Below are 20,388 nucleotides of genomic sequence, written 5' to 3'. Positions count from 1 at the left end.
GAGAGGGGCTTTCCTCATCCACATGGGAGGACCACGCTGAGTCCACCTCTGATTGTGACGAGCTGCGTCACCAGTTCAGTATTAAACATGGCCATCAGCCCAGAACCTGCAGTGTGTGGTCTGCACGGAAGTCCCAGATCTTACTGTCACGGGGTTCTGTGTCCTTCCTCACAAAAGATGCGGAGTTGCATCTTTTAGAAAGTGGCATCTTTTAGAAAGTGGCCTAGCAGCTTTGGCCTTCTAGAGCAGAGGGAAACTCTGACCTGTGCGCAGAGTCACTCATGAGGACCAGTCATCACTGTAGCCTAAATATTTACAGATCCATGAAAAATGCAAAGTTGATGCTGAGTGCTTGTTAAAAGAGCACAGAGCATGGCCTACACAGCACTGAGAAACATCTCTTCGGAATTCAGGGTCCTTGCGGGCACAGGCTGCTCTCTGCTAGAGTGCTGCAGAGAAAGTTAAATCTATTTTGAAATAGTCTGATTTCCTGAATCTAGTGCTTTTCTGAGTATCAAATAGGAATAGCATAAATACAGGTATTTCTAATTTATGATGAAAGTTTATGAAAATGTATTATTATGCACCTGAGATTTATATAGAATATCTATAATTTATATAGAGTATAATCTATAAAAAATGCTTTACAGAAGAGAAGCAGCCTTAATGCTTTGTGTAGCTGCTCCATAGCTCTGTAAGCCCGAACTCTTTTCCCCTTTGACAACCATGAAAGCTGGAAGCCCTGAGGTCCATCATTCCAAGATGGTCCAGCGGGCCAGCTCCTGAGCTGCAGCAAATCAGAGGGAGTTACCTCAGTCTCTGTCAGCCATGCTGCATTCCACTCAAACTCTCTTAATATTGTTCTGTCTCCACAAAGTGTTTTGTGAAAATTCCAAAGAATAATCAGCCTGATTTTTATTTCTTTGATTTTCTACTTGGAACTTGTGGCCGTACAATCACCCCTTCCTTAATGCAGAGCAATTTTCCTGTTCAGTTACGGAGAAATGTTAGAAAGAGTTCTGGTGTGCAGGTCAATGGAGAGCTGGGAGTATAGAGCTGCTGCATGGCTCAGTGTTTTCCCGGTCATGCATATCAAATGACTGGAAAGAGGACTAATTTGAGAAGAATCATAGAATAACTTAGATTGTAAGGAACCTCTGGAGGTCTTCATAGTCTAATACCCTTGCTCAAAACAGGGCTATGTTAAAAATTAGGTCAGGTTGCCTATGGCCTAGTCTAGGTGAGTTTTGAAAATCTCCAAAAATGGAGGTTTTTACAGCTTTAAAAAACTGAGTTCCACTAGCCCTTTATTGTGCATCCTGGGCTTCAGCTCCCTTCCCAGCTCAGTGTCTCTCTGCTGTACTTCCTCCAGTTTGTCAGTGTCTCTCTTATTCTGTGGGGATCAAAATTCCACACAGTTCTTCAGGTATGGTCTCACAAACCCTGAGCAGAGGAAAACAATCACCTTTAATCAACTGGCTTTGCTGCTGCTGCTAGACTATGTGGTGAGCCTTCATCACTACAAGGGCACACTGCTGCCTCATATCTCTTTGTTGTCAACAAGGATCACAGGTCCTTTTCTGTAGAGTGTCTTTCTACCTTGCTGTCCTTAGCCTGTTGTGGTGCATGGGGTTATTCCACCCCAGGTGCAGGACTTTGCATTTGTCTTTGTTGAATTTATGAGGTTCCTATTGGCCCACTCCTCCAGCTTGCCACAGTCACGCTTAGCAGTGGTCCTGCCCTCCAATGTATCAGTCATTTTCCTACATTTGATGTAATCTGAAAGTACATCCTGTCTCTTTGTCCAGTTTATTCATGAATATTTAAAGCAGTATTGGTCTCGTTATCAGCCATTGAGGAATGCCACTTGTTAGACTTCTAACCTTTGAGCAGATGGCCAGTTTTTCACCTACCTTGTGGTCCATCCATCCGGTCCATAACATCCCAATTTGTTTTCAATGCTACGAGAAACTCTGTTGCAAACCTTGCTAAAATCAAGGTAAGCATTGTCCAGTGCTTGCCCTTCATCTAGAGAACCAGTCATCTCTTCATAGAAGGCAAACAGGCTGCTCAGGCAAAATCCGCCCTTAGGAACATATGCTGGCTGTTTTCAGTTGCATTCTTGCCCTTCCTCTGCCTGGAAAAGCTTCCATGAGTACGTGCTCCATAATCTTCCCAGGGAATTAGGTTAACAATTAGGTGGTTTGTTACTGTCTTCTTTTACTCTTGAACATTTTAGTCTCCCAGAAGGAGAAGTCCCTGGTGCTATTTATTGCTGGGAAGAAGCCATCCAGAAGAGAAAGTCTGGCTGAGGATTGTCCCACTGACGACTGACCAAAGTCACAATTTTGTAGCATTGATGTCACCTGTAGTCATGGCACCCGAGGCAGAGATGTCTACCTAAGGCTAATGCCCTGATTATTTCCTGGCAACCAACTGGTGAATAACATTAGTGAAAGCTGGCCTCCTAGAACAAAACATGAACAAGCACCAATTTAACATCTTCCTCTAAATAGAATTAGTTATAGTGGTATGCTTCTACCAAAACATTGAGGCAACTTTCAGAAATTATAGTCGGGAGCCAAAAGATCATTACAAGTCATGTTGGCAACACTTTTCCCTCGCTCTATACCCGCATTCAAAAATACCCACACACAAGTTTACATGCCTCATGGTCATATTTTGTGCAGTAATTAAGCAAGCTCAGCATGAAATTAAATGGCAGCTTGCTTCAGTGAACAGTCTGTTCTACCAAACCAAAGTTCTTTTATCTTTTTCTTAATTAGTTTCAGAGGGGCGGAGGGAACTTTTATCATAAGTTTTTCAATCAAACTAATCTAGTGTGACATCTTTGGCTTTCATCAAATGACAGTGGGTACCAATTGAAAGGTTCTATTTGGTTTCCCCTCATGACCATAAGATGTTTTTGTGAGAAAATGTTACACATAAGAAAACATTAAGTCTTCTGTCTAAAACACGGGGAACTGTATGCCACGAGTGCCAGCCCTTCTTGTCTTCAGTGCCAGCCCTTTTGTCTTCCACACTACTGAGCCTCTCAAGGTCCCACATCATCGCTGTCTTCCTCTGCCAAGTATGTGTCTCTTTGAAGTCTCTCAGTGCCCATCATGCCCCAGTCAGAGGGGTCATGGCAGCATGGCTTGGGGCACTTCCCTGCTTCAACACCGTGAAGACGCCACTTTGGAAGTGCTCCCGTCTCCTGCCAACTCAGGAAGATCTCAGGGCAGGAGAAATTCTGGTGTTTTGCTTTTGGGGATGACCCAAGACCTGAGTCTGCTCAAGAGGACAGAGTCTACTTGCTGCCTCCTGCAGAAGCCACTGACTCAGACTTGCACAGTGGCCTGCTGATGGCCCAGTGTGTCCTAGCTGTGGGAAAAACAAACAACAACAACAAATAACCACCAAATAAGGAAAGAAACAACTTACCTCAGTCTGCCCAGAGGCCTTGCCTGGTCAGGGGTTATGCTCTTGCACCAAGCTGGTACGGGGTCTCTGTGCCTGCTTCCAGAGGAGGCCTAAGAGTGGGCCACTATGTGACTAAATCATATTTATAAATATAAATTGTCCACTAGAGAAACAAGTAGCACAATTGTCATTTCATGTTACACATCACATCTGAGATCTTGGCTGTCCTCTGGCACATCTGCCCTGATACTAAGAGTAGGACAAGACTTACTAAATTGCCTACTTTATTGCTAAGCCAGTACAACACATTCTTTAGGAGAGAATCTTAAGGAACTCGTCTATATATAGGTCACTCTAATTTCAATCTTATTCCGCATTACATAGAAAATAGTATTTCTCTCAGTGTCTGATCCTAGAGAGTGCAATATGGAAACCCTGGTATTTCCAAGCAGGCTGAAGCGGAAGCTCTGCAGCTGCAATCACTCCTAATTCTTCCCAAGTCAACCTGCTCTGCTTAGGAACCTAAAAATAGTCAATATGATTTTTTTTATCCTTTGGGTAAGTATCAGTTTTGGTGGAGAAAAAATTGCAAGATTTCGTGTAAAAGAAAAAGTGAGGCCACTCACCCACATTCCCCAGGACAGTACACTTATCGTGGAAATTGAAGACCCACATTCAAGTCTCTTGAGGTACATCATTCAAAGGAAAGATTTGAACATGAATGGTTCACCATCTGCAGCAAGCCTCCGCACTAATAAACAATAAACATTGAATATGTACTTAATTAAAACTGAGCAGAATGGCTCAAAGCAGACAGAAGATAGAGTGCAAAATGTACTTTTTTGGCCAGCAATTTAAAGCACTCACCTGGGGTGTGGCTTTGCCAGTCAAAAGATGACATTAAACTCGCTCTTCTATATTTTTATTAACATTTTCCCAGGGTTCAGTCTGATTCTGCAGCAGACCCAAAACATATTCCTAAGTAAGAACTTTTTGCCCCTCAGGATGTGATTCTTGTTTTCTTCCCCATCTATGAGGCCTCTTACCAGTGTCACCCATGATGCCTTCCTCCCTTCTCGTCAGAAACTCCCAGATCCAGCCCACATGAACAACTTATATTAGTGTTACTTCCCGCCCTCCCTTCTTCCCTTTTACTCCCGTTTGATATGCCTGTTCTTTCATCTTTAGATGGGCTGCACAGAGGGTAGGGCAGCTTCTGAAATACTGATGCACTCCTGACCACAAAAGATCCTGAACTTGGCCTTTGGCCACTACTGTCATGATATCAGAAGGAATATTTCATCCAAGTCTAGGATGTGAAAGTGGGTTTTCTGAGAAGGGAATGCACTTTTCATGCTGTCATCTTTATTACCAGGGTTTGTTCTTCTTTGGTCTGCAGAATGTGCTTTTAACAATTTTGTGCATTTTAATGATTATAATTAATTAGTTCTTTTTGAAAGTTTCACTCCTGCTACCATAACCACTTGCAAAACAAAATGTTTGAGATGCCTTTAGTTTGTGGATAATATAATGCCAGTTTTGTGTAAACAGCATGGTCATATAATGCTTCCTTTCTTGTGCAAATTATGCAAAAATCTAAACAGGACCAACAGAATTTTTTCTCTCAGACATTTACATTTTTAGAAGTCTGTAAGGGCCATATGAGTATTGCTGACAGCAGATTTTATCCATAAACGTTATCACCCCCCCCTGGCCTGTATGTCAAACTCCCATTTACATGAAGAAACCTGATACATGCATATTGACAGGGCAATGTAAATTTGCTTTAGTCTTCTATTTCACATTTGTTTTTCCATTAAAAACATTTTCCAAGGTAATGAAAGGATTTTTCTGAGAAGGTTATGTAATATGAAATTGATTTTTTTTTTTCAAGGGAAATTATATTGATTCAGAAGCTGTTAAAGGAGAGGTGCTAAAAGTTGGAAATAAAAGCTGCGAAAACCTCCTCCTGCAATCGGAATCAATTCTGTGTACGGTTCCCAGCGATCTCCTCAAATCCAACAGTGAGCTAAATATAGAGGTGAGGCAGCTACACCACACATGAGATATTAATGCCATTTTCACTATCATTCCCAATATCACTATTGAACTTATAAACTTTAAATTTAAGCCTAAACCTATGTTTATAGAGATATCACTATCCTTGTTCATTTGGGAGGGAAATTTGAATAATATTGACTATTTTAAAAGAAATATTATCAGTATTGTTTCTGTTACCCATTTGCACAGAGACTTTCTGGAGCTTTAGACACAAAACAGGACCTAAACTAAGCACAGAAATAAAATTATAGTTATTAATCCAAACACAAGAGGAAACATATGGGAAGGAATGGGAGGCTATATTGGAATAGGTTTACCTTGGAGCTCACAAATCCTTCACTAAAAATTCTGCTGCAGTCAAGAGGATCAGATCCTTTCTGAAAGATGTTTTTGTCTACTTTTTATAATTTCAATTCAATTATTTTTGTAAGATGCAGACACTTAGTACAAATGTTTGTGTTCTAAAATTATTGCTCTAAAGGTGGTCTCACTAGAGTCATTCAGAGTGCTACTGCAAACTTGAACTGTAGACAGTTTTGACTTATTTATTCGTAGAATAAAACACAAATCTTTCAGTATCTTTGGGGTTTTATTGATATTAAAAAAGGAAAATCACAAAATAGGGGATTATCTTTAAGCTACGAAATTTTATGATCATAGACTCTGATTCACTGAAAGCAGCGGAAACTTTGCCAGTCATGTAAGTGTGATTAGGATCAAAGTCTATGTAAGTTCTTTGGAGGAGGGACCATCTATTTTTTCTATGATGTCTTTATGGCATTCATCTCAATAGGATCCTGGGCTATGAATGGTATTCCTATGTGCTACTGGAATCTAAATGAATAGCAATAACTAATTCACTTTATTAATACAGTAAATATTAATTTATTTTAATATTACTTTGAAAAGTACAAATTGAATTTCTTGGATGTATCAGGCAAACTATAAAACTAGATGCAGCTCTCCTTTTGGCGTATCTGTTTCCCAGACCTATAAATGCTTTGTTTCATATAATACTTGTGCATTTGCTGCATTTTGTACCTGCTCATATTTCTACATGTGCCACTGGGACTGACACTACATTCAGTCAGTTCTACTATGTGATAGCTCCTTAACCTGTGAGAAACAGATATGCATGACATGTAATTCGTATGTAGAAAAGAACACAACATAAAGGGGTTAAATAAGGTTTCTGCTTGTTTACTGGCAACGAGCCTCAGAAATTGCAGTCTGCCCAGTGAAGAAGAAAATTTGCTCTTTTGACGGGCAAATCCATCATTACAGTACCCAGAGGAATGAATTCCACAGGAGGAAGAGAAAAGATGGCCAAATGCGTTCCAACTGACTGAGCTAGCGCCGTGTGACCTGAAACAGTTTTTCCCTGTTAGCTGCTCGGTGTTTGTTTGGTTGTTGATTTTGGGGATTGTATTTTTGTTTTGTTTCTTTAAACTGTCGACAAACTCAGAGCTGGCAAGGGACAGGCTCACGTGACCTTGGGAACTAAAATGCAGGCACGCTGTCAGCAGAGCGTTTGATGTTACACCACATTTATGCCAGAAGGACCTATATTAAAGACATTTGGGCTAGGTTTTTTTCAACATATGTCTCAGCCCATATATGCATAGGCCCGTACACTTCTCTGCACCATTTGAATAAGAGTATGAATTTGGCATTTTGAATTCACATGTGGTAGCAGTGGGACCCTGTTATCCAGAGTGCGTGTGTGAGTGCATGCCGTGTGTGTGGTGCAGCACATACAGAGCTGTGTCACTATCAGAGTTCTTGAAGGCATGTAATAAATCATTAAAAAGTAGATTTGCTTTCGCATACACCAATGTAATAATTTCTCCACTCCCAGTGTCATATCACAGTACAGCATCACAAAAGCAAAATTTAACACATATGGGAGATATCAGCTCATGCTTTCGTGTAATAATCTACTTCTTTCTTGTCTTTTGAAATCATCATGCTATTTTTTTTCTGTTTTTTTTCAGTGGAAGCAAGAAGTTTTGTCAACAGTTATTGGAAAAGTGCTGATCCGGCAAGATCAGAATTTCACGGGACTAATTGCTGGAGTTGTTTCAACATCAGTTTTAATTTTGATCTTTATGGTGTTTTTCCTCTGGAGAAGGAAGAAGAAACAAATTAAAGGTCCATCTTAGTCAATTCCATCAAATAATTCCATTATCTTATCTTAGATTTTCAGTCTGACATCAATTTATGCTTTGCTTAACTGCCATGCAATGCCCTGTTGTAACCTGTCAGTAGACATTTCACAATCAAGTCCAGTGTTTACTTGTATTTCAGCCCTTGGCTCTTTCCTGAGCTGGGTGAAGGGCCACACTGTGCCAAAAGGAGAAGGATTTTGGAGGAACTCTGAGCTATTCAGAAAACTTAGTAACTTCTCTTCCCCAATCAGCCTTGGAAGAGGGGACGTACAAATGACATGCCTGGAATTACAAGTACTTCAGCTTCATCCTATTGCTTTGTAGTCCTCCAGGCTGTGCCTAGGTTGTGCAAGACAGTGTGCTACATTGTCCTGGTCTCCTGCTCACCCAAATCAAGAACTTGGTCAGAGTGTGCCTCCTCTCTGGTCCCTATGTCTCGGTTTTCTTCCAGTGGGAACCACAGCACTATGCAAGAGAGAAGGAGGAGAGAAGCTGGTATATAACCAGGTCTTGTTCTGACACAGTATCACAGTCAGATCATGAAGCTGACCCCAGAGGCTTCAAAGCCATCTTGGATCTTCCACTGTGGCCAAGAGCAGGGCTTTAACACAGCTTGTGCTGTTCAGGTAGCTGAAGTTCAGGTCCTGTGCATGGCTGCCTCAGCAGCAACCTGACCTTCTCAGCGGAGCAGAATATCTTAAATAAATACCTAAATGAATGCTTACACACAGTAATACATGAGGATTTTCCAATATTTCTTTCTCCTCCTTCAGATCTGGGAAGCGATCTCGTGCGCTATGATGGCAGAGTGCACACTCCTCACCTGGACAGGCTGGTGAGCGCAAGAAGCGTAAGTCCAACAACAGAAATGGTCTCAAGTGAATCTGTAGACTACAGATCAACTTTTCTAGAAGGTACAGCTCTATTATAAGTCTGTATGGATGATACTACTTTATACATCTTTTCGTGTCTTCAGATCGTAGCTACTTTGATCAATATCTTATTTCCACTTTTCCATCTGGTTTGTCTGTGTCTCCATTGTTTAGGACTTCCATATGGTTACAGGTTTGCTATTTGAACTGAGCTTCTCGGGTACTTCCCAAGATTAATATACAAAGGAATTTTATTTTTACTCAGGTTGGAAGAATATATAAAATAGCATTAGTAAAAAATCCCTGTAAGTCTGGCAGATATAATGTTTTTTAGTTATCATGGAGTTCATCACTTCATGCACAAATCTACTCTGAAAAAGTGATTTTAAGGATAGCATCAAGTGGCTGGAGATGTAGTATGTCTCAGGGACTTCATGCGGTCATTATAAAGCAGTTCTGTCAGCCCAACATGGGAAAATAAGTTTTGTAAACTTATATTCTTTTGCCTGTTCATGCTTTTCCTATGAAATGGCATGCTGGAAGATGCAGAAATCTTCATTTTAAAAATTATGCTAAAGGGATGTGAGAACTGACAGATCAGGTGGGGGTCCATGTGTGCTGGGATCCCAGGCTCAGAAAACACACTGCTCACTTTCAGGGCTGTGGGTATGAGGGAAGAATAACAATATGCTGAATACATTTCTGTGCCTTATAACACCATTTTACAGTGAGAATTCTCCAGAAGAGCACTCAGCTGCACTTGTCATACCCCTTTAGGTTGAACATATCCTTTAAGACACATGGAGCCAGTGTTCTGTGATTACCATTAGAGTCTTTAACTATTAGGAGTTGCCATATTATGATATTTGAGATATCACATGCATTTGTTAGTCTTGGTATAGACACAGTCTTGTACTATTTCAGGTGCTGCTGTGTATAACTCAATAGAAATCACTCCAAATCCTTATTGCACCTTTGCAATCCACAATCGCGGAGCTGTTTGAGAGGCAGCCCCATTCCCAGCTTCCTTTATGATTCTTTAATTGCTGCCGCCAGCTCGCACAGGAAGTTTCTTGATTGAAAGATTCCCAAAAGAAAAGGAAAGCCTGTCCCGGTGGCTAGAAGAGAAAGTGGTACTGGAGGCAAAACTGTGCAAAGGTCTTTGGTGGAACGTAAATCTGCAGTGGTCCTGGGGCCAGTGTGCACTGGGAAAGCACAGCAGAGCGCACAGCAAAGGAGGAGATGCGTTCATTTGTAGTTCCTGTAGAAATGTTCAATTACCATTAAAAAGGACAGGAGAATTAGAAAACATGCAAGTTTACATGTAGCACCTGTAAAAATTATTTTGCAACCATGGCCAGAGTATTTTACCACGATTATTAAATATATATTTGCCCTTGGTGATATAAACATAGCTCTGTAGATGTAAGAGTTTGTATTTTTGCTTATAGATAGAGCAGCACTACATTTTCCTCAGCACCTAGTGATAACAGCCCTATATGAAAATCTCCCAAGTTTTATACATTAATGTATAAAAAATGCCTGTACAACATCTTTTACTGATAAATAGCTGATAATTTGTGTTGTTAAATTTATTCCACTTTTAAATTTTTGATCCTGGACTAAATTCTGCTCATTAACTCCACTGGAATAATTCCAGACTGAAATTTGTGTAGATTAAACTTAGTTCCTTGATTCTATTACACCAAATGCTAGAAAAAATATTTTAAACAAAAGCAATTTAGAATACCTGAACATACTGCTGACAAAAATAATTTTATCAAAAATACTCCTTGCTTGACTGAAACATTTCAATTTCTGCTATTTTAAATCAGCTGGCTCATGTTATTTTCATGAGTAGCACCAACTGTATTATCTTCAGCACTTACAGGATATGAATCACCTCTAGGCATTTCCCTGGTTGAATATTTACCATTGGATAAATATAGCTAGTCACCAGCAGTTTGGAAACCTTCATGAAATGTAAAGTTGTCTACCGAATTAGAACACAGAAATAATAAAAGGTTTCACATTTTTAATTGGTTACTACTTCCTCCTCCCAAATCACTGTCATTTTTCCAATTTACTCTTGTTATTCCCAATTACTAGAAATACTACAACCTACACTTGGCAAGACGTGACAAGGCTTCATTCCATCCCCTCTGAAAAGTGGAAGTTTTACCATTCACTTGCATAAAAGTACAGCTGAGACAAGCATAAGTTTCTAGTGACATGGTTTTCCTGGAGTTTGGCAGATTAGCAATGCATATTTTCGCTTTCTCTTTGTGATTATAACTTCTGCAAAGCCAAGCCACTTCCAAACTGATAAACTCAAACCTTGCTTACCAATGAAATAAAACTCTTCATTTTCCAAGGAGAAGTCTGAAAGGATTATAACAGTTTGTGTTCATCTTGCAGATCAGTTTCCAAGCATGTCGCAGAATGGATCATGCAGACCTGCCCAGTATCCTCACTCTGACCTCTCCCCAATTCTGTCCAGCGGAGACTCAGATTTAGCCAGTCCACTTCTCCAGACTAATGTCCACATTGACATCAGTGCCTTAAACCCTGACCTGGTCAAAGAAGTGCAGCATGTGGTTATTGGTGCTGACAGCCTGATTGTGCACTTCAGCGAAGTAATAGGGAGAGGTGGGTACCACAACTCTTACCTTGCAAACTGCTGTTCTTTTTGCACACACGGTCATTATAAACCATTCCAAATAAGGTGTCTGCATGGAGGTTTTTCAGGCTTTTAACCTCTTATAGCACTGCATCCCATGCACCTAATCAAAGGGGGACCAAGGAGCTCTCCTTTCAAGTCAGATGAAGGATGAGCATTTAATCAGTTGGAGAAGACACTAGAGGGAGGAAGATGTTTGTCATTTAATGGGGCTTCTTTCAAGTCAGAGACATGCTGGTTCTTCCTCAGCTGCCTCATTCACCCTTTCCCAGGCTACAGAAAAGTTCAGCCAGAGCTTCCGAACCTCGAGGCTGCAGAGCAGGAGTGAGGCTGCAGTGTGATATTGCACGAGCCTAAGGCACATGCCTAAATGGCAGGGGATGCCAAGGTGAGGACACCAGCAGTCTTAGAGCTTGAGAGCTGTCAAGATTGCTACATGACACTGAAATCCCCTGCGGTCACTCCTGCATTCAGTACAAGTCCCCATGGGCCAGGTGAAATGCAGACACCCCTTTGCCCCTGCCAGGTTTTCTCCAGCTCTGAGCAATTCGCTGTTTGTTTCCTCCTGCCAAAGGCTCTCTGTTCCCCCTCATTCATCTCTCACCCCAGCTGCACTAATTTGTAGCTTCTGATTCACTTCCCCTTATTTTTGTCCCTGATACAGCAAGTCTCCTATTTTTCTGAATTTCTCCCATCACGCCTTTTCCTCTACATCTCTGTAAGCAGGTTCCCTCCTTCTTTCATAGCCCAAGCCAGTATTTCTATTAGGGGCATTTGTTGAACTCCGTGCTACTGAGTACCAGTTAGTAACCCAAGTAGAAACTGAATTTTCAGTACTTCTGCAGATCAGACATGAAAGGTCTCTTGTTGAGTATCAGAATGCTGATAAAAAATTGGCTATAAATGATATTCCTAATGCCTCTTCTGCAGGAAAATAGCCACAAATCAAACAAACAGTGTGTTTCCCTTCCATCTATTACACTTCATCATCCCCAAAGCAAGGGTGGGCCTTTGTCTTTTCTTTCTTATTTCAGAAAAGGCCAAGTATATTTCCCATTTTTTAAATGTTGAAAAACATCAGGAATGACACCAATATAATTAACGTTTTTTAATTTTCTCCTCCATACTAGTAATGGGCCAAACCCAAATATATTTCAGACACACCCGATCCAAGCTTTAGGATTTCTGCCCAGTCTCCAAACAATCTGTGGTCTGATGGGATTTTAGTTGCTTTTATAAAACAAACTTCATATTAATTTTACCCCAAGCTAAAATCAAAGCCAACTGGGCTCTCACCAGCGCTTATGACTGGAACCTAGTAGAATTAATCAGATAGTCTTGTTCTCTGCAAAACTTACACTTGACAAAAAACCTAGTTTGCTTTCTAACTGCAAATATTAATATTTTTAAAGTGTCCAGAAAATACTACATCTGTGAAGGAAAGCCACCATTACATGTATGTGATTTGATCTGGATAATTAATGCATGTGTGTGGAGCTCCCAGTTCTCCTTGTGTCCCAAACAGGTCAAGTTGACTTCTCATAGTAGGTTTTCCCGATCTGCAGATTACCCCATCTCCTTGACAGAAAAGCACAGGATCAGGAAGGATTTCCATGTCCCTGGCAGTTTATTTCACTGCTTAGACCATCAGCAAGAAGGCAAATTTCACTCATCATCTTGTAGTGACATTTTGCACTAGGAACTAGGCCATAGCAGAGCCCCCGGAATGCTGCCCTAGTGATGTGGTCAGGCTGTGATCGGTAGAGCGACTCCCAAACCTTTCATGGCCAATACACCACTTTTCATACTCAGCATTTGCCATGGAATAGCAAGATCTGCAAGACCATAAGCCCACAGTGGCCCTCCTTATGCAACTTTACACTGAAGAGGTATAAAGGCTGTACAGTCCAGTGGACCACTTAGCATGGGCTTACAGACCACCGGGAACCACCGATCCAGTGGTCAAGTCAGCTCCTTTCAACTGCTCTCTTGTGCCTTCCAGTGCCCTGCTCTGACACAGATCTAACAGGAGAGCATGGTGGGAATGGGCTGATGAGGTTTTTGTGTGCATGGTCATTACAAGAACATGAAGCAGTTGTGGTGCCAGCCTTGTCATTATTTATACACTCCATCTAGGTCAAGAAATATCAACTATGCTGCAAATAGAGTTTTCATTGTGTGTAATGATGGTATTATGTAATTATAGTTTTATGTGTTAGTTATGAAGCATACATTACAAGTGTTGGGAACTGGACAGAAGTGGAGCGTGATCACTTTCCCAAGTATAATTGCTTCCCAGCAGAAAATACCAGAAAGCTAATTTTACTTATTAAAGCTAATCTTTCTGATTTTTTTCACAGGACATTTTGGGTGTGTGTACCATGGGACGTTGCTGGATAATGATGGCAGGAAAATACATTGTGCTGTGAAGTCACTGAATAGTGAGTTACTAGTGAGACATTACCATAATTCCAAAGATAACCAGGGTGAACTAATTAATTACAGTGAAGTGTACTTTCACACATCAAGATTTCTTAGTTGCAGCTGGATCAGATTTATCTCTGGAGCAATTCCAATTACTTAAGATTACCAGGAGGCATTGGTATATATTTGTGCATCAAACGAAATGCCCATGTATTTCCCCTACAAAGAAAAGGATAGAGGAAAATGAGGGAAAGACAGTTCATTTTTTATTTTACTGGCTACTGAAGATTTCTTGTTGGAAATTAAATTGCTTAAGAGCAGGCAAAGCTGCTGGAAAAACAGGAAGAGACTATAAAATTTATTAAAGGCTTTAGTCAAGTGTTGTTATTAAATTCTAAATAATTCATAATAAGAAAAAGGAGAAACAGGATTAAAATCACCAACCAAATATATTTGGTCATTGTAAGAAAACTGATGCACATAAGCTAGCTGTGGTGTGGGACGTGGGGATCGTATTTGTAGCTTCTCCTGATCACATCTTTGTGCAATGATATGCTGTAGAGAAATGAACTGCTGTGTGTTTGGGTTTATTTTAATTAATTCATTTTATTACTGGATTTCTCAGGGATTACAGACCTCGAAGAAGTAGCTCAGTTTCTGAAAGAAGGAATAATCATGAAAGATTTCACTCATCCCAATGTTCTGTCACTCCTGGGAATCTGTTTGCCCAATGAAGGATCCCCCTTAGTCGTTCTTCCCTACATGAAACATGGAGATCTTCGAAACTTCATTAGGAACGAGACTCATGTAAGTACACAGTGAGGTCTACCAAACAGTAGTGCGAGTCTAGCCAGGCCCTGCTCCAACACCACAGGTTAGAAGCTCTGATAATTACGGTACAGCTATAACTTGCTGCTGTTACTACACCTTAAACTTTAGCACTTGCCTAGGCTGGCACCAAGCCCGACCACAGTTCTGCCACTCCTTCCCTTCCCCCTCGAATTCCTCTCTAGAATGTTTCCCAGAAATTATCAGCAATAAGTATTTCTCATTTCCCATCCATAAGCCTCTTTATAAACAAATGTGTTTATGAGATCTAAGTCAAGGGGCCCAACCATCTGCTGGTTTAAACTGGCATGCCTCTGTTGACTTCAGCAAAGCTCTGCCAGGCGTCACCATCTGCTTTCCAGCTCCTAGGTAAGGGATCTTCATGTCCAGCTAGAGACACAGTCCCATTATCATCCATATTTTTTCTTACTATCTTAGAAAAACAGCAATTGTTATACAAACTATGAGTACTCTCTTATCAGAGCTTTTCCCTATTTTCATTGAAAGACTGCAGATTTCTCAAAGGTGCCTTACCCCTTTCTCTCAAGGATAAGACCACAGGTCTAGCCTCAGGTAGCGTAAGCCCACTTTATACTGTTGTATTTCACGAATTTTACAGTGTTAGGACAGTGTAAAGTGACTTCTGAGCCAATGGGATTTCACCCGGGCCTGTATGACAATCAACAATAGCCAGTTAAATTTAAAACCAAAATGCATCTTGACAAATTTTTGGGGCCATTAAGCTTTCTGACGTAGAGATCTCTTCCTTTTTGACCTTGTTTCATTCTACAAGTACCAGGGACCTTGTCTGTGAATAGTGCCATGGTCCTTACTGAAATAAATAGAATAACGCCACAGTTGAAGGGATTGTTCCGCAGAGGAAAATGATAGTGAGCAATATCACCAAAACAAAAATCTGTGGGACCTTACTATTACATAACAAGTTATGCTGTTGGGTAAAAGAATTACAGGTTATTTTTATTTATATATTTAACATTTTCAGTAAGGCCTAACCCGTGCATTGTAGACCAGCAGAAAGAGTTACCAGTCTCTGTGGAAAAGCTTCTTCTGGTGACTGCTAAGGTCTCATTTACCTTTTCCATGACACTATACTGACGATAGTGTGCACATTTTTTGCCTCAAATAAGACTATCTCACTTGGTCATTTCCAGCTGATGAGCTCCAAGGTCATAGTTAGCACCTTCTATGGAGCTACATGTTATTATTGTAAGTTCACAAATCTCAATTTTGTGTATCAGCTGTGATGCTGAGGTTTCAGCATGCTGTTCTGTAATACTTCCCAGCCCAGGTCATGCTGCTTATGCTGCAAACTCCACTCTCTGGAATCTTTGATTTCTTAAAGTGTGTTTCCTCACTGGAGGTAAGAACTTGACCTAAACTTAACGCCAGTTTTACTACAAGCACCAACCTGTCTTGATCATTCTGGTGGCGAGATAGGTGTGTCAAAAACTGAGAGTCACAGCAAAAAAACAGTCTGCTCCATGGGCTTCTGCATTCATTGCTTCATCACAAATGTTTGTATTTTACAGAACCCAACAGTAAAAGATTTAATTGGATTTGGCCTTCAGGTTGCAAAAGGGATGAAGTACCTTGCAAGCAAAAAGTTTGTCCATAGAGACTTGGCAGCAAGAAACTGTATGTAAGTACAGACATCTAATTCCAGACACGTTATCACACTCTCCTGCGTAAGGCAGTGAGATGAGATAAAGTTTCCAGGATTTTGCTTTTTTAGTCAAAATAAGGTGTTTTTTTCCTTGCTTCATAATTATACTGATGTTTGTCTTGCATACTGATGAGCTACTCAGCTTGCTAAAGGCTTGCTTCTCACACATAAACTTTTCGAGTGTGGGAAATAAGAAAACCTGAGGTGAAAGTGTAGCCTCTCAAAATCATTGGTGAGAGAGTTTAAAAGGCATCTCCTAAGGGAAGTTAAACTGCTGTTGTCTCAACTTGCTGTGCTTCCACCCAACCTCTTCAGAAGCAGCACGTCTCTGCTGCCACACCTAGCAGGAGGGAGAGGAACTCGAGAACTTTGTGAGAAAAACAGGAACACAAAGAAACACCAGTGAGACCTCTTGACAGTAATATTTCATTACATGAGTATGAGCCTACTTTGGCTCAACTGCGCACACAAATTAACATTATAAAATCAGGGCATGCAAAAAAAGCCTTGCTAGTGTCTGGGTAGCCAGACACTTCAGTTTACACAAAGACTAACTGATACAGGAGTCGCTGGTACTGTTATGCTGAGTCATCACTTATGTTGTGAATTAATGAGGTACAGGATAAAACGTTAGGGTTTTTTTTTTAGCACATCATAACCTGGAACTCTGGCTGCGAAATGGTTATTCACTTGTGACATGAGATTTCTGATTCTTTTTCAAAGGGTGCACACTTTTGCAGCTGAACAGCCTCTGAAAAAGAATGTTTTCTTGCAGCTGCTGTTTTTTAAAGGAGGAAAAAGGCCACAAGCAACATGATTTTCAGGTTTCCTAAGAAGAAAAGAATTGGGTTACTGGAAGTCCTGGTTCATCTAATCAAAGTCCAGATAGTGGCAACAGGACATTCCTTCTGGCCTGCTGTCTCTTCCTTCAGCTAGGAGGGAACAGCTATCAGGATGACTCACATTGCCAACTGAATGGCTGCTTTTCTACTTCTGTTAATATATGGCTCAGCACTTCAGAGCCTGAAGAGCCACCACCACGTGAGAGGAAGGTGTAGAGCTGAGGACCCACATTCCCCAGTGGCCATGTGCAACCCAGCACTCAGAAGCACAGCCCTTGCCACACTGGCAGTGTCCATTAGAAAGGAAGCCGGGATGCAAATACAGCTTCCCTGGACTCTTGACTCTATTCCAGTATCCTGGAAGAGGTGTAGGCATCTACTCTGGCATAAACTGTCCCCTGTTGACCTATCAAAGTTGTCTCCTACTCCCTTCATTGGTATTGGTTTAGTTACTCAATCAGTACACACAGCAGATGGACTTCAGCAGACCAGACAGTTGTCCAGACAGAAACCTCATCAGTTCAAGTCAGGGAAATGCCACATGTAGAGGCTGAGAGAGATGGGATTATTTAGCTTGGAGAAGGCTCAGGGGGATCTTACCCTTGTGCAAAAATACCTGATAGGGTGAAGTAAAGAAGGTGAAGCCACATTATTCTTAGTGGTGCCCAGGGACAGGTCAAGAGGCAGTTGGCACAAACTGAAATAGAGAAAATTGCATTTAAACGTGAGAAGAAACACTTTTACTGTAAGGTTGACTGAACACTGGCACAAGTTGCCCAGAGATGTTGTAGAGTCTCCATCCTTGGAGATATTAAAAACACAGCAGGTCATGGTCCTGGGCAACCTGCAGTAGCTGACCCTGCTTTGAGCAAGGGAGGTGGTGGTGAACGATGTCCTTTCCAATTTCATCCGTTCTGTCATTGTGTAATTCTGTAAAGAAGTCCAAAAGCAGGTGTTTGCTGTAGCTAGGTCTGCACATAAAATGAAAGATAGGCTTAAGCATATCAACACCCATGCTCTGTCTGTTTTCTGACAATGATACCACTTATCAGGACAAACACCAAGCTTAGGAGAAGCAAAGGCAGGGAGATCTTCTGGTATGGCTCAACTGTAACCCCAGCAAAACATTCCTTATACCATCATTCTTTCCCAGTACAGACACCAAACACACCCTTATTTACAGGACTACATTATAATATATGGGCAGTCACTGAGATACTGATGGGTCCTTCCTTATCCAAATTGAGAGTGAATACGAGAAGTCATGCCTTGACTTGGAAATAAAAATGAGAGGTTTCTAAGGATACAGAACAAGAAACAGCTGTGGAAGAAATGATGTAGCACTCAACCAGGATGTATCTTTTTACACAGAGCAATTGTTTTAAGAGAACTGTAATTCAAATTATATTATCAAAACAATATCAGTAATTTCCTGAGTTCATTCACTGTGTTAAATGAGTGTCAAATTTACTTTGCTGCAGTTTTTGTTTCACTGTTACATTAGTTAACAGATCCAAGATAAAGTACTGCCTTCCAAAGTCACAGTCTCAAAAATGCAAGTCACTCATTATAATCCACCATCACTGTAAATCTCGCCTGATCAGTTGCAGATAATACTTCTTGTCATTTCTCTAGGTTGGATGAAAAATTCACTGTCAAGGTTGCTGATTTTGGTCTTGCTAGAGACGTCTATGATAAAGAATACTACAGTGTGCACAATAAAACAGGAGCTAAACTGCCAGTGAAATGGATGGCTTTAGAAAGTTTACAAACTCAGAAGTTCACAACAAAGTCAGATGTGGTAATGTACAAATGTATTTGTATCACGTATTAATTTATCTTTTACTGCCTGAGGCATCTCTCTAGTATTTAATGAACGGACTAACCCCAAACCTTACATTTTAATCTAACACATAAGAATAAGAGACATTTTCTATGTCCAAAGAGGGTATTTGTCCCAATCACGAAGCAACAAGATGTTGACCTGATTATCCATTACTGCTCAGGAGCGTGTTAGGAGTTCAATCCCATGCCAAGGAAAACTAAGGATATTCCAAGAAGCCAATTTGGAGCTGAACCCTCTTACAGGAGGGGCTCTGGAAAGCTTGACAAAACAGGTTAACTTTGACACTCATAAAATTTAATAGTTCTCAAAAATACTTCATTTGCTTTATAAATACTCACTGACTGCCTACAGCAATCTCAAGTATTACCTGGCTATTTATGAAGAAAAAATTGAAGATGAAGTCATTACTTGGCTGGATCACTTTGTATCTTAGCTCTCCTTTCAATCCAGATCCAAATTAGCCTGTGATGCATAGAATTTTCACCACGTATATTCTCTTCTGTATGTATTTACACAGGGTTAGTCAGATCATCAGCTCATGTAAATTGGCAGAGCTCCATTAACCTCAAAAGAGGTCTGTCAATTTATACCAGCTAAGTAGCAGGCCTATGGGCTTTTATTTTCTTTCATTTACTTAGTTGAGCTTCTCTGGCTCTCATTTAAGTGGCTCCTCAAGTCCCTACAGCATTTATTAGCCCACTTAAAAGAAAGCTGATTGCAGTAAAATAACTTTTCAAGGGAAAAATCCATGCATTTGAATGCTTAAATCTGTCAAACCATGTTCTAAAACTGGAATGTAAAGCTCTCCAACCCTATCACTTATTATTTATTTCTTTGTTTTCTTAGTGGTCCTTTGGTGTGTTGTTATGGGAACTCATGACAAGAGGGGCACCACCTTATCCTGATGTGAATTCTTTTGATATAACTGTTTACTTATTACAAGGAAGAAGGCTGCTACAACCTGAATACTGCCCTGACCCACTGTAAGTAAATAGTTTGCAAAGCCTTTTGCAAATGCTGCTGATTCTGATATTATAGTAAGTAAGACTGTGGGAGGAAGGGGTTAGTTTTTTTTTCCTTTTTACAGAATTTCATAATTGAATACTTCTTTTATCTGAATGGCAGGTATGAAGTCATGCTGAAATGCTGGCATCCAAAACCTGAGATGCGTCCAGCATTTTCTGAACTTGTTTCAAAAATATCAACAATCTTCTCCACGTTTATTGGAGAACACTACGTTCATGTCAATGCTACTTATGTCAACGTGAAGTGCATTGCTCCCTATCCTTCTCTTTTATCATCACAAGACAACACAGACATGGATGTTGACACATGACGGGTATGTCTGAAACTGAGGAAAATTCATTCTTAGTGGTATGAACAAAAAGTAAAACATTTTGTCCACTCATTTTTACTGCCTGGTCTTTGTGAGAACACTGTTGCACATGTTTATGTTTTTGCCCAAGTTGCACTAGTACAAGGACATGATATCACTGTTTAAGGCTATGGGATTCTAGAAACCATAACAGTCATTTCCAGGTATTTGGAGAACTGCATCAG

The 20,388-nt window shown here is 40.6% G+C and overlaps 1 protein-coding gene across 1 annotated transcript in view; it reads left to right on the top strand.

Annotated features, from left to right (window-relative positions):
- Positions 1-20,164, top strand: part of MET (MET proto-oncogene, receptor tyrosine kinase) — a gene marked incomplete at its 3' end in the record, with an annotated part of 69,142 nt that extends 48,978 nt beyond the window's left edge. The window contains exons 11-20 of the mRNA XM_080361654.1: positions 5,318-5,464; positions 7,479-7,635; positions 8,426-8,566; positions 10,943-11,173; positions 13,565-13,645; positions 14,254-14,435; positions 16,007-16,116; positions 18,618-18,783; positions 19,675-19,811; positions 19,954-20,164. Coding sequence (XP_080217780.1) covers positions 5,318-5,464; positions 7,479-7,635; positions 8,426-8,566; positions 10,943-11,173; positions 13,565-13,645; positions 14,254-14,435; positions 16,007-16,116; positions 18,618-18,783; positions 19,675-19,811; positions 19,954-20,164 — 1,563 coding nt within the window. The remainder of the gene's footprint in view (positions 1-5,317; positions 5,465-7,478; positions 7,636-8,425; positions 8,567-10,942; positions 11,174-13,564; positions 13,646-14,253; positions 14,436-16,006; positions 16,117-18,617; positions 18,784-19,674; positions 19,812-19,953) is intronic.
- Positions 20,165-20,388: the final 224 nt, after the last annotated feature.

The sequence above is a fragment of the Nesoenas mayeri genome, assembly GCF_963082525.1.
Source record: "Nesoenas mayeri genome assembly, chromosome: 1".
In the NCBI taxonomy this organism is placed as follows: Eukaryota; Metazoa; Chordata; class Aves; order Columbiformes; family Columbidae; genus Nesoenas; species Nesoenas mayeri.
This window is presented reverse-complemented; position numbering and strand designations above follow the sequence as displayed.